General features: G+C 42.4%; 1 protein-coding gene across 2 annotated transcripts; it reads right to left on the bottom strand.

The window, feature by feature from the left end:
* Positions 1 to 2,104: 2,104 nt before the first annotated feature.
* Positions 2,105 to 13,296, bottom strand: inhbaa (inhibin subunit beta Aa). 2 transcript variants are annotated; one of them, XM_036521332.1, is made up of 3 exons: positions 12,743 to 13,296; positions 4,842 to 4,856; positions 2,105 to 3,056 (listed from the first exon to the last, which is right to left on the bottom strand). In XM_036521332.1, exons 1-3 carry the CDS (start codon positions 13,176 to 13,178, stop codon positions 2,272 to 2,274), a joined length of 1,236 nt encoding a protein of 411 aa, XP_036377225.1. In that variant the 5' UTR covers positions 13,179 to 13,296; the 3' UTR covers positions 2,105 to 2,271. The 2 variants fall into 2 exon arrangements, with proteins under 2 accessions (XP_036377225.1, XP_036377224.1); XM_036521331.1 differs by lacking the exon at positions 4,842 to 4,856.
* Between the last annotated feature and the right edge of the window lie 4,637 nt (positions 13,297 to 17,933).

Genomic DNA, 17,933 nt, shown 5'->3' with positions numbered 1-17,933 from the left:
AGAGGAGGCAGCTTACGAAACACAAAAATCATGCACGCAAGATACCGATTCTAATCTGTACTTGGGATAGAAAATATGCATATAGGCTGGTAATTTTTGAATTTTGAACATTTAGAACAGTAATGTCCACTGCTAGTCCTGGGCGTTGAGGGTCCTGAGGGTCATAGATGTGACACCTGTCTGGCACAACAGGTGATTCAGATTGCCATTAAATCAATCATTCCAATTAAATAATTAAGATTTGTGTTGTAACGAAGACACGGAAGCCATACATCTGTACTGGACACCATTGCAGATGACAAGTCAGGACGGACGACACTCCAAAAAATGTACTAGGTTTCTTATCATGATGTGATTTTTTTGTCCGGACTGCTAAAAAACAGAGTTGAAATGATGAAATGATAAATTAACCATCCAGATGTAGTAGTGTACAACCCTTTAGCTTTAATGGTGAAGCGAAAATACTGTAAAATAAATTAGATAGAAAACATAGCCACAAGCACATTTTTGATTTGTACAACAAAGCAATGCAACAACGGTATCTGGAACTCCATATATACAAAATAAAAAATAGTCTTTTTTAAGTCTTAGTCCAAACACTTTCTTCAGTGTCATTTCTTTTGTCTTGAGAAAATAAAACAAATACAACCACATTTTTTTCCTTTTTTTTTGACTTTTTGTTTTTCTTCTTTTTTTGTCTTTTTTTTTCTGTTTTCATTGTTGTTTTATACATATTTATGTCAGGAACATCTTGGCAATTTCTGAATTTCATTCAGTCCATACTGCAAAGCAAACTTTGTATGTAAAGGATTCAAATTGCTTAATATTAGACATTGCACAGTGGTACAGTGTTGAATGCAGGAAGCAGGAAACACAACTCTTTACAACAGGCAGAAAAGAATGCAGAACTTGGACCTGGCACTGGATAGGTGGCTCCAGTGCTCAGCGAGACCACCGAAAGAAATTCCTTTTTTTAAATGCCAGTATGGGGTACTTCAATGTTTTATATATTTATATATATATATATATAATATTTTTTTAAGTGTTCATGTTGCACATTCATTTTTTTAAAACACACCACTACAATGTTGGTCGTAAGTGCTTTTACTTTTTTGTAACAACGAGCCACTCTCCAACAGTATACCAGTACAACAATGCACTTGGGTCTTATGAATGAAGGGGAATGGGAAGTCAGTGACTACTTTGCAGTGAAGAGGAAAAATCTTGTGCTGAATACTTTGCTGAGCCTGACGTCTTTGTGAAGAAATTTTCTTAACTGAAACAGCCTCACACTGAAAATTGGCAACACTCACACAAACTCTTTGGTGTGGTTTAAAATAAAAGAATATATTCATACATAGATGTGTATATGTGTATTCAAATTAATATTCATTTTTTTCTCTCTCTTTTTCTCTTATTTTACTTATGTGCTCTATATTTTTGTCCATTCTTAAGTGCATCTCCCCTTTTCTCCCAATACCTGTTTAAAACCGTGACTAGGCTGATCAGAACGTTGGTATAGTGCAAATTGTAAACGTTCAGAACGTTTAAGAAAACAAAACAAAACAAAAAAAACAAGAAACAATAATAATAATAATAATAATAAAATAATAATAATAATAAAATAATAATAATTAGAATAATTATATAGAGAAGTGTTTGGCTCCAGCAGCTGGTCAAACTTGTTTCTTTCAAGTATCTCTCAACAACAAAAACATGGAACATACTTTCAAAAAGTATCAAAAAGTCTTCCTCTTTTTGTTTGAAAAAAGTAAACAGTTCAAAAAGAAAACAAACGAACAAAACAAAGTGAAAAAAAAATTCAAATCATAACACTTGACACGTTGCATAGTTTTGAGATTTGTCAGGCACCTCATCCATGCGGTATCTCTTTTTATTGCAGTGCCAAGAAGGAGGAAAGCCACTGCACCTCAGCCACATAAATATTTTCTCTCCTTCTCGCTCCCTCTATTTTTGTAACAAAAATATATTATATATTCTTTTTTTTGTCTAAAAGTGCCACAAAGCCCGCTCCAAGTTACAGATACCGACTGGATTTGCTAATGACTGAAAACAAATCAGTGTCACGTCATTGAGTCCCCGAAAACAAGACTAACCAAAAAAAAAACAAGAAAACAAAAAACCTTAGCGAGTCTCTTTTGAGGGAGGGGGATGGCGAGGTGCTTCCCTCCTCCTCCCTCCGTCTCTGCTGTTTTCTCCGTTGTGGTGGTACTGGTTCTCAGGGCCGGTTACTCACACGGCCCTCTTGCTTTATGAGCAGCCACACTCCTCCACCACCATGTTCTGGATGTCCTTTTTCACTATCTTGTGCTCCTCGTTGTAGTAGAGCATGGACATGGCCCTCAGCCGCGTGGGCACGCAGCAGGACTTGATGTTTGTGAAGGGGCTGTAGCCCCGCATGCGGTAGTGGTTGATGACGGTGGAGTGGAATGAGAGGGAGGAGCCGGTGATGCTGGCCACGTGACTGGGGCAGTCGCCCTCGCAGTAGTTGGCGTGGTACCCGGGCGGCGCAATGATCCAGTCACTCCAGCCGATGTCCTTGAAATTGACGTGGAACTGCTTCTTGCAGCAGATGCGGATCTTACCGTCACACTCCAGGCCCCGCTTGCGCCGCTGGTGCGGGTGCTCAGAGGCCTGCCGCACCACCACCATGAGGAAGGGCCGGTGCGACTGCTCCCTCTCCCGCTCGGGCACCTGCACCAGCACGGGCGTGGCCCCGGCGTCGGTGCACTGGGCACAGGACACCCGCAGGCTCAACAGGCTGCCACCCCGGCCCAGCAGCTCCTGCACGCTCCCGGACACGGGCAGCGTGTGCCAGCCGCTGCGCCGCGTGTCCACCGCCTTCTCCGACACCGTCACCTCCTGCGCCTGCCCGTCCGGGCCCTGCCGCCGCTGCAGCAGCCGAATGGTCACTTTGGCCCGGCTGCGGTTGGTCTTGGCCAGCTTGAGGAACAGCCACACATTGGCCTGCTCCACCAGGGACAGCTCACTGCCTTCCTGGGAGATCTGGAAATTTACAGCATCTGGAGATTCACCTGATGAGAGGAAGAATTATGACAAAGATGATTAAACATCTCAGATTTTCTAACCAGATGAAACAAGCACTGCAGCTCAATCACTGTGCTCTAAGACTTGGCCAGCACACATGTGACTCTTTTGTGACAGGTTATAGGAAGAGAAGAGCAATTGAAATGCATGCTAGACTACATGTGTGGGGACAGTGCGGCATAGGGGTTTGGCAGCTAGAAGGAAACAAAAAGTTTTCAGATTTGAATGTCAGGTAGGCTGCTGATTCTGTACCCTTAAGCAAGGTGCCTAACCTCAAATGCTTCAGTAAACATCCAGCCATATAAATGTAAATTATGTAAGTCTCCCCTGATAACGGCGTCTCACCAAGCAAATAAATATTGTATTAATATGTCTGTGCTTAAGCTCACACCACCACCCACACAATAATATTCTCTCCACTAAGCAAAGAATCAACAAAGTGCTTTAAAAAACCACAAACAAGCTTGCATGCACAAATAAAAAAACAAAATTATTTCCATAGGTTTGATCATGCTGTGCCTTTCATGTACATTTCTTTAAAAGGCATGCTAAAAACAAGCTTAGTCAACGGCTCTATGCCTCCCTGTCCCCGTAAATGGGTGTACATGTGAGGAATGGTGACGCCCCCTTGTCCTAACAATACCTTTTCTTTCTTTTAGATTCTCACATAAACCACTTTGAATTGGATGTACAGTAATTGAAGACTTGAAAACAACTCATGGCATAGCTTCCAGGCTAACCCACAAAATGAAAAAAAAACCTGAAACCATGTAGGCTTTCTCAAAAGCAAGAGGCCAGGGCAGGACAGCAGGAGAACCAGATTGAGCTCAGTCTATCATCAGATATCATTGGTGTTTATTGTCTACAGTTTGAGGGAATGGAACTGTAAGTGATGAGGTATGGTGGTTGTATTAGAGAGCTTTGCATAACTGTGGATTACACAATGTAGATTTCTACTTTACCTAGGACTGAGAGATTAATAGTCCTGTTTTCAGACTTTGATTCTCTTTCTCCTAAATCATGTACAGGTTTAGACCAATGCCATTAACTAAATGAAACTTTTTTATTTTACAAGTAGTATCACAGCAAGGTTACTGTTTCACAGTTCACAGGTTCTTCAGTTCTGCAGCATATTCAACTTTCATAAAAATGAAGAAAATGTTTGATGTGGCACATACCTTCTTAAATTAAACACAATTAAAACTGTTCCACTTTTGATTTTAATTTAGCATTCACTTCATGATCAAACAATCCACTGTTTGGACATCCACCGCAGATCTGCACAAATGCAGCAAACGAGCACATGAATGGCAAGAGAATGACAGTCAACAACAATTGGTTTCCAACAGTCGGGCGATCATTGTTTTTCTCATTGTCTCTAGTCAGTCATGGGATGACCTCTGAAGTCATGTTACCGTTTTGTAAGCTGTACAAATCCAGCCCTCATCAAAGGGCCCTGAACCATCCTCACAAGGAGGAGGGCCTCGAGTGCCCCGCTGCTCTGCACGATTCCTGAATGTGCTGTAAAAAGGCTAAAGAGATGTACAGTAATCCCTCAACAATAAACACCAGTTTAGCGGTGAGAGTACAGTTTGCACAGCTGTCCCAGACACAAAGATGGAAAATAACATTTACACATTCCTCCCCTGTCTTCAAGGGCCCTGGGGACAGAACTACCTGACAGCTTACTAAACCATCAGTGGGGTTCCTCTCCTGTCCAAATAGTGCCCCACTTAATGCGTTCAATAATCCTGCTCTTTATCTAGTTTAACTTGGAGGATAATTGTCTTTGATCACTCCCTGGGGGCTCCTACGTACTGTGTGGCATGGAATGTTCTCCCATACTGCTGAGAAACGACATCTCAGAGTGGTTTAGTGTTTGACATGGTCCAGAATGCTAACTAGAGGTAGATGTGAGCTTATTGCTGAATGGATCCCTTCCTTTTGTCATGTAGACTACAACTAACCATTTCAAATCTAGAAGAAGACAAAAACATTTCTCAATCGAAAAGTGACAGGACAGATACTTAAAGGTACAGTGGACACTTTTGTCCAGGCAATGTGTCGATACAGGAGTGACATAGCATGGTAACCATTGACAATAAATGCTACGGTTCCGTTACTGCAGTGTAAATACTCAGGATGTAAGAACAAATTATGTAACATGGTACTCTACAGAACTTCAGCAATCAAAGAGGTACCTTATTTTTTGCTGAATGTGATTGCATGGGAGACATTTAAATATATCATGCAATTCATGTATTGAACATTACATTACATTACATTCAATACATGAATTGCAATCCCACATATCATTATTATGCGAGATGGAGGTAAACCTAAATTACTTTTTTTGTGTCACAAGTATCATTACTGAGACAGACCACAAAAATTAGAACAAATAGGAGCATGAAATAGAAATTTAGTTGTGTTAATAACAAAAAAAAAGAAAAAAAGTCTCTGTACATTAAGCCTGTGTGTGTAATGCATGTAACAGACAATTTGACCCTAAGCACAAGTCGCCCCCCCCCCCCCCCCAACTGCTCCAACCCAGCATGAGTTGCTCTTGCATAAGTATATACACAATGAAATACCTAAAACCTTAATGGCACAATACAACTAGACTGGATCTAAATTTGGCTCCCACAAATAAAACCCTGCAAATGTAGAACAGAAGGAGCAGGCACTTTCCTTATTAGTCCTCCCTAAAAGTCAAGTGACTGTTTGTTCAAGTTTAGTAACTTCTAATGTGAAGAGTCAGATTACATTTTGAATCCATCCATGGGTCTCTTGGCCCTGGACAGAGATGGGGGAGGGGGGAGACGGGGAGTATTTCAGAGAGGATGAGTGTTCACAGGATCGCAGATGCATATTTGTGGCGAGGCGGTCATTGGGAGAGTGACATCTCAAGATGCTGAAGTGCCCCGCTCTTGAAAGAGAGCACTTACTGTAGAAGCTCTGGGGTCCTCTGCTGAGGATCATCAATGGCACATGCATGCTAAAGGTCACCCGTGAACTCAAGTCACATAACCCCACTCAACTTAAAACCCACTTCTCTTACCCTCCATTTAAGTGATCCCCATCCTCTCCTGGAACCTAGTCTGGCCTGTTGCTGGTAAGAGGTGAACCAATGGAAGGCCAAATTTATTGCCAGCCACACAAGGTGAGGCACACTTGAAAAAGAGAGGTATAGGAGGCCAGAGTATGGCACAGAAGTCAGTATTTATGGGCCAATTACAGCCTAGTCTTACTTGCAAACATTCCAGGAGGTGTGCAAGATACCTTCTGGTTCAAACCTGCTGACCAGGGGATCTACTACTCAACAAATTCAAAATAATAGAGACTGGGTTTTTCTGCAGATCTCATTAAAAGGGGTCCTTGTCCTCAGTCTTATGATTTCCATCCTTTGTTGTTTCTAAAGGATTAGCAAAAGTGAGGGAAAAGAAGCGACCCATGCACTTACTATGTGTCCCATTCACTGATCTTGTGTCAGAAGATCTTGCCAAAGGATTACAGCTGTGTATCATTGCAGTCTATATGAAGGGAGAGGGGCAAACACAATTTCAGCCACACTCAAACATTCCTAGGTGCTCTTTCATGTTTCACCAAAGCCGTGCAGGTATTGGTGGTTTTTCAAGGAAACAGCAGCGATGCTGGACTGAAGACTAAACCTGCAAACCTCTGTGACCTATTTTAGCACTCAGAGCCTGACTCTAGTCCACACCGCCCTTTGCTGCAGATGGACAGGAGAGGTACAACCTTAAAGTCTGTGCTTGATCTCCAACAATCAAGCCAGGCTCTTTTATTTAGAAAGTAGGGTTTTATGGGATTCCTGGTTTAGTCTGTGGAATGTAGACATTGGATAAGGTGCTACTGAGTAAATACCTTGCTACAGCTCAGATTTGTCCAGTTAAGGTGCTGCTGTTATTGCTGGCATTAACAAGAAATTCCTAACCTACTTTCTCTGTCAGGGCGACTGTTTTGGATTCTAGGGTCCTGAGCAGTGGGTGTTGGGTTTAAGTGTGAGACAGACTTGGACACTGTCTTGTAATAAATTGCTCCTGTGCACAGATAGAAAGACAACTACAATACCACCAGCTGATGAGATGATGTCATAGCTATAAAAACAGCAATGTCATAATCATACCAAGAACTATCACTACATATAGTGATAATATAGTGCATGTCTATTAATATATGTGTTGACTTTTAAGAAGTGTCAAAATGGGTACATAGATCAATAGAAGCACACAGCACATGTGTGACTTTTTTCCTCATTTACCAGCCTGAAATACCCACATATATACTCCAGCGTTATGTTTTGAAAATCCTGGGAACTTGAGTGTTCTCCTATCCAGCTCAGCAAGACACACAGCTTCAGACACCAGTTCCCAGGATATCTTAAGTTTTTCTTTTTTTTTTTTTTTATTTAACAGCCTAAGATATGGGAAAATATGATGTATAAAGGTCTGCCTTTGTTAAACCCCCACCCCCCCCCCCCCCTATTTTTTCACTAAAACTTTGAAATGCAGACTCACAGTTTGCACAGTTTGTTTCCCTTTGGCTAAAGTCTGATAAAGGAACTATGATAGCCTGTCATCAAGGTTTTGTTTGCCGCTATTTTTCTTGGACCTTTCTGTTTAGGCCCTCATGGCAACAGCTTCATTTCACCATGCCGGGAAATGCCGTAAAGCCACTCATTTAGGTCACTGCACTGGGCCTTAGCAAAACCTGCCAAACATGCTTCAATATTTTGGTATTTGGAAGGGCTACAAGTTTTTTTTTTTTTTACTGACAGTCACAAAAATAGCAAATTCTTCCAATGTCTCTAGTGACAATGATTCGTTTTAGTTGTCTATAATTAGAAACGTTCAGTGCTCATTATTAAGTTAGCTGTAAAGGAATATGATGAATATCTAGCAAGAGTGTGGCCACTTGGCGTTGACCAAGTGTTACCTTTACACATTGTGCCTTAGAGTTGTGAAAATTGAGAAGAGACGTGGTGCTCACTTCCTTCCTGCAGCATATTGGTACGGTTGGACATTTACATAGTAGATCAAAAACACGTGTTTAGTTCTTTGTGGAAGCTTGAAAAGCTGCTTTGTATGAACTTGTCACAACATCCACTGAAATATGAAAGTCAATAAACATGTGTATATATAAAAATTCATATATACATATTATATTTCAATGTAGGTATTCACAGAAAAAAACAATGAAAATGAAAAAAACTGCCAGTGATTCTCTGGCATAACAGATACATTAAACTGAACAGTCTCCTTGTAGCAGTTCCAATGTTTGACTTCATTCTTGTTTTAGTGTAAACTTTTCAAAAGGACAAGTCCTTGTTTTTAGAACTGATCAATAAACAGAATGCACATTTGCTCTCCTGTTACACTGGCTCTCAAACTACAATGAAACCAGTGGATTTGAAGTTGTACTAAAACTATACTGCATAAACTGTACCCTAAACTGTATCCAAACATCAGATCATGATAAAATGCTTGTATAGTAATAATTCAAATGGTGGTATATAGCCCAAAAAAACAGCAATTACAGTACTAATGCTACTATTACAAGTACTAGCTCACTGTATTAGGAATTATTCTGAGAAAGCCTACCACAAAAAGTATTTGTGCAATCAAGTCAGAATTAGAACAATTTTTGATTGGTAAATGAGTATATACTTTGATGAGACGGGTAATGATTTTCATACTTAGCCATTTTGTATGAGAGAGAGAGAGAGAGAGGACTGTGCTGAGCATCTCTTTGTTTGCTGTTGCAGAAATTGTTGAATGACAGCCTGGAAATCACTGCCTGAGTCATGAATGAACAAATGCATGAATGAAGGCCTGTGCGCAAAGTCTCTCCAGGTACACCAATGCTCTTAATCTGTACCATGAAAGCAAATAATAATCATAATAATAATAATAATAATAATCAAACTAACGATGGGGACAACGTGACAAGAAGATCGAGGTGGACATTGGAATTTCAGTAATTATGTTGTGTTTAATTAATTACTTCATTCAAGGGAGCAGATCACAGTGAAATTGGCACTACTAGTGTTCAGCACTTTCCCCAATAAGCACGGCCCTTTCAAAAAGCCCAACTCCACAGCCCGAAACAATTACTGGGGCCCATATTTCCATGAATGAAGCAATTATATGGGGTAAATAGTCCTGCAGGATCACTGGGCTCAAACCCGACATCCCAGGCGCATCGTTAACGCCCCTGATTTGCAGTCTTTGATTATGAAAGCCCACAGGCGGAAGTGTGCGAGGGGCCTTTTTCTTTTAATCTAAGGTTCATTCAAAAGCTATTTATAGTGCGGAGCTATTATGGGTATTTATGTAAGTAAACAACAGCAGGGAATGCACTGTCAAATGCTCTTTCTATGGGGGAACCCCATGATGTGAACACTTTGAACACAGTTTGGAGGAGTTCTCTATCAGACACCAAACCTCTTGCATGAAATTCAAATGTGCTCATTTAACACATAACCTACAGCAACAATTACAGAGAGTCCATTACAGAGAGACAACAGTATACATGTGAATTTGTATCTGCTGCTGTCACTGAGTTCATTGTCTGAACCTCGAATCTGCAAATCTGAATCTTTACATTTATGTGCATGTAGAACATTGTAAGCCGATGTTTAAAAGGCTATCCAGAAGAGTGTGCCTTGTTTCTTGAGAGATTCAAATCTGCACCGTTTGAAGATCCCTACAATATGACACATTTACGTGAACATCTTGAAAATATTTTGACCACAAAAAACATCATATGTGTTCATAGTAATCATTCAAATTAGACAAAACATTACACACGTTCTCAAAGACTCCAGTTTGAATGGCAAAAGGCATTCCAGTATATTAAATAGGCGAGTCAACGGGAAGATTAAGGGATGCATTTACAGATTGTCCAATTGTTTGATACATTGTGCATCATGATGAAGAGATGCGTTAGAATGCACTGGATCAGTGCTTGAAACTATACCCTCTTGTGGTGTGCATGAGAAAACGCATGCAAATACGTGGGGTTCCTTGCCAGCGAAGCAGAATGGTTCTGTCGAGATGTAGCATCTACAAAATAGACCAAATGGGTAATGTTTGCTAGGAGTTTTATGACTGAACTCGAGTCGAGCCGAAGCACGGTAAGCAAGAGGCATTTGCTTTTTATCCCAGCGATTCTTGTCATAATTTATTGTATGGGTGACGGCAAACAATATGGATTCTTTGCTGTGTCCATTGGTTGCGTTATTTTTGACACATGGAGGTTGAGCTGCAATGAAGAATCTCGCTTGCTCGCTGATGCCTGCCATATGTGTTTAAGTCGCAGTAAAACTGATACGGTTGAAATACGCAAGGCTACGCAGTCCCATTGCGCAGAACCATGTTCTGTGGTAAAGATCTTTTTGGCGAGGAGATGCATAAAAAACATATGATTTGGTTAAATATGTCAGGTAAGGTTACTTATATGATGTAATTCATTTCAGGATTAACGAATTGTATGATTGTATTAATCGTTCCAGGGGCATATTCCATATATATATAGAGAGAGAGGTTTCAATTATTCCAGTGCTATTGCAACCTTACAGGTTCTTGAATATGGAATCTTACTAAGACACATCATTTCCCCGTGTTAAATACCGCTAAATCCACACCAAAAACATCGAGGTCTGCTGCTGACATGGTGGGCTGCTAGACTGCTAAATGCATACATTTGCTACAGTTTAAAAAGACAAAGGACATAAATTATTAAATGAATGCGCCGAAGCGTGCTCGATGCCTGCCGCTTTCAACGGGGCATTGAGGAGCAGCACGTCTCTGTCTGCGGCGACAGTAATGTATACTTGCATGAACAGAGATTGCTTGAATTAAAGTGGGGTAAGCGAGTTTGTTTCTGCTTAGATTCACATTGGAGCAAGCTGTTCTTTCCATTTTGCGGCTATACAATCATAATGAAAGCCAGCATGGAGATCCAAGAAAGTGGTCATTATCTCCAGCTAGCGACCCGCATCATATAGTAAGACGCAGCGTGACTGGGGACTGGAATGCATGGGGTAGAGACTCACCCGCCTGTTGCTTTGCCGTATGCAAATGAGAACGCAAGTACTATTCAGCCGGATGTAACCGTGGCAAAGTCAGTCTAATTGTCCCTGTTCTGCGAAATTCCAACAAGTCATCGTCTAACACGGATTCAGCAAGATTTCTAGTTTTCGTGTCTAACTTTAGTTTAAGCTTTAGGTAGCTTTGTCCATATCGTTAAATATATGGATTTTCAGCGGTTATAATAAACATATGGTCGCTTCGACAAGGCGCATTGCACAAGCTCACACAAGCATACTAATATTTTAATATTACTAATATTCTGTTGGATAACACCTGTACTAACGTGAGAATAGTGTTAAAAACAAGTTAAAATCTCTTACTGTGGCAAGAGGCTCTGTAGTGTCTTTCAATTAAAGAGAGATGCCATTTGCCTTTGCATCGTGAAACTTGACATCATATGTCAGGGAGAAGACTCGATTACCAATAAAATCCTCCAAGGAGGAATGCCTGCATGAGGGCAGAACACTGGGAGATTGTGCTAATTTTGCTAATATGTAGGGTTCCCTGTACACTGTGAAGAGCTCTTGAACTAAGAGCAAGTGTCACTCTGCCATGCAACACACGTTTCTGGCACTTTTCTTAAATATACTCCCTCTCCAAACCCAGGCGCCACAAGCTCCCAGTTGCTGCCTCATAAATTTTGTTCATTTAAAGGTTTTAAAGATTGCCTCTCAAACTGAGCTTATGATTCATGTAACTTCATACAATGGTATTGATTTAGTGTGAGATAAATGTGTTGTATTAGGAAGGATTCTTCTGACTGTGTGAACATTTTAAGCAGAAATCCTTTCACCGAAAAGTTTTACTTTCAGAACCTTTCCTTTCTACGTATATCAACACACTGGTTGTATGTGAGTTTTTTTGTGAGTGGAAATAGGGTTATCACTGGTGTGCCAACTTAGTGCCACTTCTGATGCACTTTTGCAAACTGTTTTTCTCGCAGAGAGTAGAGCTCATGATAGAATAACATCCCAGTACATGTCAGGGTTACTGACAGCAGCTTTGAGCACTCAACTTTGCTGACACTCGGTGCTCTTTAAACTACCCCCAGGAAAAAAAGGAAGAAACTGAATGAGTTTTCTTTTCTTCTCTTTTTTTGGATCCAGAAGAGCTCTCTGTCAAGAGCAGCTTTTTTTTTTGTGCTGTCACTGCTGGTTCAGAACATTGCAGGCTGCTCCTAACTGCCGTGCAGTGCTCAGAAAACCTGTACTCCAAAGCCAAGAGCCCGAGGGTTTCACAGATAATTACTGATTCTCTGAGGCAGCGGGAGGTAACCGGGAGCCACAGAAAGAGAGAAAAGACTGCAGTGTTGCTCGAGCTGCTCTGCCCCCCCCCCCCTTCCCCCTGACTTCCCAAGTCAACAGGTCTTTACGTTCTGCAGGTGTAAATAAGCTCAGTGCCCCTACCCCTTTCTAGAGCTTGTTCTGTGAAAGAATTGGGTTTAAAAACCTGTTTAACTGGGTGACGGTCCACATCTTACTAATGCAGCCCTCTCTGAAATGCTGGTACACACACACATGCATGCGCACGTGCTGGCGCATCACGCCCGGGCCACCCACCTGCCTCGGCGAAGGTGATGATCTCAGAGGTCTGCTCGGCGAGCTCGCTCATCTCCGCCCGGCTCTGGCCCTCGTCCTCAATCTCCACGCTTCCGTCCTCGCCCACGCGGCCCACGTGTAGCTTCTTGATGGCGTTGAGGAGGGCGGCGCGGGGCACGGGGTGGGTGATGTTGGGCCGCTCCTGTAGGTGGAGCATGTTGAGGATGTGCCGCTTCACCGCCTCCACCATGTCGGTTTGGCCGTCCGGCCCCGGCGGCGCGTCCTTCTGCAGCCGGGCCAGCGCGCAGGACGGACAGTCCGTTGCCGAGGGGAGCGGCTGCGCCTGGCTGTTCCCCTGGGCCGCCAGCTCTGAGCCCACAGGGGCTGGGGTGCAGCCCCCGGCCGAAATCCCAGAGAACAGCAACAACATTCCACTCAGCAGAGGCAGAGGAGACATCCTGAACAAGAGGTATGCTGGAGACAGCGTGGAGCAGCACTGACAGCAAGAAGAACTCACACACACGCACACACTTGAGGAAAAAAAGAGTAACAAAAACTAAACAAAAACACCGGCTCTCCCACCCCTCAAAAAATGCTGGCAATATATATTTGTAGTTGAGTACAAATATATATGTAAAGTGTGGATGTGTATGCGTGTCCAGAAAAGTGTGAGCTAAACCAGTCGAGAAGTTTGAGAAAAGAAGTATAATCCTTTTTAAAGGAGAAGTTCTGAGAAAGAGCTGTGTGGAGGAAAGGAAGGTCTGCTGGTCTGGTCTGGCTGTGCTGGAGTAGAGCAGGTCTCTTGTCTGGTCCTTGGAAAGTTTGTATGAGAAGGGCAGCCGGTTGCAGAGGTGCCCCAGGGATGTGCAGAGCTCAGGAGAGATCTCGCAGTGCTCACTGTGCAGGAGTTGAATGGTTTTGTGGAAGTGGGCAGGGTTAGTTTCTCTCTCTCTCTCTCTCTCTCTCTCTCTCTCTCTCTCTGTCTGAACTTCTCCCTCTCCCTCTTTCTCCCACTGTAATTATACCTCCCTCCCTCCCTCCTCCCTCCCTCCCTCTCTCTCTCTTCCTCCCAATCCCTCTATTACTATCTCACTACTGACTCATTTGTGTTTCACCAACTTTTCCTTTTTTTTCCTTTGCGAGTCACCCCATAAATGATACATGAACTTTCCCATCGCTGTTAGATTGAACAATGTTAGAGTTTTAATAGTTAAATGTTCATATGAAATAGGTAACAGTGCTGTTGTCTTTCTTTTTTACTTCTACCTAATCTTTTCATTCTCCCTTGTTTTGCCTTTTACATTCATTTACACTTGGATGTTGGATAGTACCTTGAAGAATTTATGAGATGAGATAGATTTATGAGATAGTCATAGCGCATTTGAATTCATGAGCTGCTGGTTGAGAAGGATTTCACTTGTTATTAAGGGCAACCTGTATGTTGTTTTAACAGTTGTAAGCCTCAGTCAAACATTTTGGCAACTCCTTGCCGCCTTTTTTGTGCTATACTCAGTTGTATTAATGTCACAAGCAGAACTGACAATGAGGCAATGCACTTGGGTTTTGAGGTGTTTACCAGCAACAGCCATAGCAGTTTATCAAAAAAAGACACATCAGTCTTTTACCATACTGTGATTGTCAATTACTTTTATTTTATTGTGACACAACTGTTGAGCTGTGCTGGATAATCGTGCGTAGCTGAGGAGAGGTGGATGCTGTCTGTGTTTGTGCTGTTTCATCCGTGATTCATTCATGCCACACACGGATTGACCAGGACGTTGCGGGCTGGATGTCTTCCTTTTTCGATCAGCTGAGGATGGGGGTGGGTTCTGGGATTCTCCGTGACGTGCATGTGTTCCTTGACCTGACATCACAGGAAAAACAGGAGGTCTGTGGGGGTCGTCTTGTTTCCCAAAAAAAAAAATCCCGTCACAGCGAATAAGAGGAAGTGATTTTTCATCCAGGAGACAAAGCCTGTCTGTAAAAGCAACATTCTTCTATCCTAAATTGTCCTGGGGGCTTTACCAAAGAGGACAGGCACTTTGACTAACTTGGCATTAGCTTGATCCAGAGGTTTATTGACAGTCACATACTGCGCTGTATTTTGATTTGTTTTAATTTGGGGTCCATGCTGAAACAGCTTGTGAGAACACCTCAATCTATATACCAAAATGCACCTTTATTATATTTACTATGTATTGCACATCCATGTCATTTTTAGAAATATTTGTAAATGTTTCTCCAAATGGCTGCAAACTTATTAGAGTTATTAGACTTGTCTTATTAGACTTGTTTAGTTCCTGGAAAGTTTGCTATAAAACAATCAGGAAAAAGTACTATGACTTTCTTTCAGATTTCCACACATGAATATATTTTTTATTGTAGATATTCTTTCTTTCTGATCCAAGCAAGTTTTCCCAGTCAGAAAAGGATTGCACAGCACACAGTCCCGTGTTTTTGTAAGGATTGAATCAGTTTAAATTTAGATTTTAACCAATGTTTGTACAAAGGGACAAACAAGAAGAAGTGGGTGATTTGTACTTGAACATATGTTTTTTTGTTCACTATTACATGAAAAGACTACATCTGTCTTGTGAGAAGTAAAATATTCCATTAATTTTGCTATTCTGGGTGTAATTTTGTCCCTATGCTGGACCTGTTGGTCGCAGTGAATTGTAGTGGACAACGGTTAAGGACACTTAACTCAATAGCTCCCTCTTGTGGCAATATCATAAAAATTCACTATCAGTCACATGAAATACCATTTTTCTTTCTTTCCTTTTTTTCTCTCATTCTATCCTGCATATAATTAACATTTTCTCAGTGTACACGGCAGTGTAGCATAGTGGTTAAGGAGCAGGACTCGTAACCGAAAAGGTTGCCGGTTCGATCCCCGCTGGGACACTGCTGCTGTACCCTTGGGCGAGGTACTTAACCCCCAATTGCCTCAGTAAATATCCAGCTGTATAAATGGATAACATTGTAAAGAACTGTAACTTATGTAAGTCGCTTTGGATAAAAGCGTCTGCTAAATGAATAAATGTAAATGTAAAACTCCTCATGTCTGCCAGCATTTGCATTGTTGTGTGATCTTGAGCCACAGAGAGAAACAGCTCTGCGCTCTGTGCTGTGACCCCTGGTCTCAGAACTTTATGAAACACCTAATAGGTGAGTGTAGAGCACTGCCCACTCTGGGCGTATTTACTGCCTCCGAACCTTGGTGGAACCTCCGTAATCCTTTCCCCTCATTTCTATTGGGAAATAATCAATGTATGGCGTAGTGGAAAGTAATGCACGCTGCTTTATGCCTGCTGGTGCTGGATGGGGATTCTCCTTGCCAGTAGATGCAGCTGTGATACCCTGCTGCTGAGGGGGGACACTGAGGAGGACAGGTGGTTGGGCAATTTGGACCAGGCCCGAAAGACAGAGTGTGTGGGTTGCAAGGAACAGTGTGGTGTACGGAAAAGCGGTTGTGCAGGTACAGCAGAACAAGAGGACACAAGTGGGAATTAGTTCAAGGAAAATTCTTTTCATACGGGAAGTTTTTCATACATTTAAATACGATTAAATTTGTAGTGGAACCGGACACCTCTACAGTGTTCAACACCGCCAGCCGTGACACATTGCTATTTGGGCCTACACTCTGCACTCGGCAAAATGACGACTCAAGCTGGGCTGAATGTCCTAGTCATTAAACATGTTATGTTCTTATGTTACAGTGAATTCTGGAGAATAATAGGTAATAATAGGTATGCTCTCGCCAGGTCCTTCGGTGCGGTGGGGTTCCTTGCTTGTTCAAATGGGTGTGGCTTCAGCAGGATGCGGGGAAGGTGGCTGTCAGGTACAGCAGGAGACTCCGCCACAATGGGGACATTGGCACGGGGGTTCTGAAGAGGAACTGCTTGCGGCAGAAAAGACATCCAGCCAGCCAGCCGTGAACACAGATGGGCCTCCTAACACAGCCGGGAATGACCAGGGTGTTCCATCCCAACACCGGGGGAGATATAACAGGCATTAGGTTACGCTATTCTTCACCGTCACTGCAGGGAGCAAAGGGGAGACCGTTAAAATAAAATTCAGGTGCAGGTTGGTGTTTTTTTTTTTTCCGGCTTGTGATAAACGGGCTAGTCATGATGGTAAGTCTTTCCCCAGATGTCCGGCATGTTCAAGTGTTATCATCTCCAGATGCAATTGAGTCTAAACCTCCCCACCTGAGCACTGTGGAAGAGGGGCACAATGACACACACACAATGAAGGTGTGGGGGTTGCAGTCTTTAGGATAGATATGCCTCCTGTTTGACTAGTTATGCCCTGACTTCCTAAAATTAACTGGATTATCTCTTCGAGAGGTGGAAATTGTGCATGTGTGTGTTTTTTGACACTTGAGTTCCTCAGGCTTTGACACCTCAGCCAACATTAGTTTTCAGGTTCACAGGTTCAGAGAGGATCCCTCGGTAAAGCCTTCATGGGCAGGGCTTGTCCCAGGTGCTTTCTGTGCTTTTATTGTGCAGGTATGAATGCAGCCACTGTGTGGCTCCCACAGTCTCATGAGCACTCTCTAAACAGGGCTGTTGTGCAGCGCCCAGCCTGTGCCACTTTCCCCCCACAGTATTATACTGGCGTTAAGTTTCACAAAGGCTGCTCCAGCTCCCCCAGAAAGGCCAGACTCAGGATGGGTTCATCAGCACTGCTGCAGCCTTCTCTGCTGCAAGCAGGCTGCAAAAGAACAGGCTTCCCTGATCGTCTTATGTTGGAGTATTGTGTAAATGTGTGGCTATGCATGGTGGAGGAAGTGTAAAGTGACCTGACCTTTTAAGAAATTAATATTTCATAAATATCCTGTTGTGGAAGAATGATATGCAAACCATTCTGGTCAACTACTGTGGCCAGATTCCCTCAGGAAATGCTGTGCTATGTGATAGAAGAAGCCCCCGAACTCTAATTAAACTGTCCTCTTGGGCGGCATACCAAAATGCCACAGAGGCACGTGCATTGCCTAAAGCAGCAAAGCAGATGAAGTTAAGAGAGGAATCGGCAGAATTTTCCAGCAGTTTGATATAATTTCACTGCCGTGAAATTATTTAGTTGATACTTCGTTTTGGTATTATGTTGTTAGTGTTAGTGGATATTTTGTATTTTTATTTCATGTTCAGGTAACCCTGGTGTCAGTTAATCTGCCAAATCAATCTATCAGTTGCTGCAGGCCTAATCT

The sequence above is a fragment of the Megalops cyprinoides genome, chromosome 2, assembly GCF_013368585.1.
Source record: "Megalops cyprinoides isolate fMegCyp1 chromosome 2, fMegCyp1.pri, whole genome shotgun sequence".
Taxonomy (NCBI): Eukaryota; Metazoa; Chordata; class Actinopteri; order Elopiformes; family Megalopidae; genus Megalops; species Megalops cyprinoides.
Note: the sequence above shows the minus strand (reverse complement) of the source record. Positions and strands in the feature narration are given on the sequence as shown.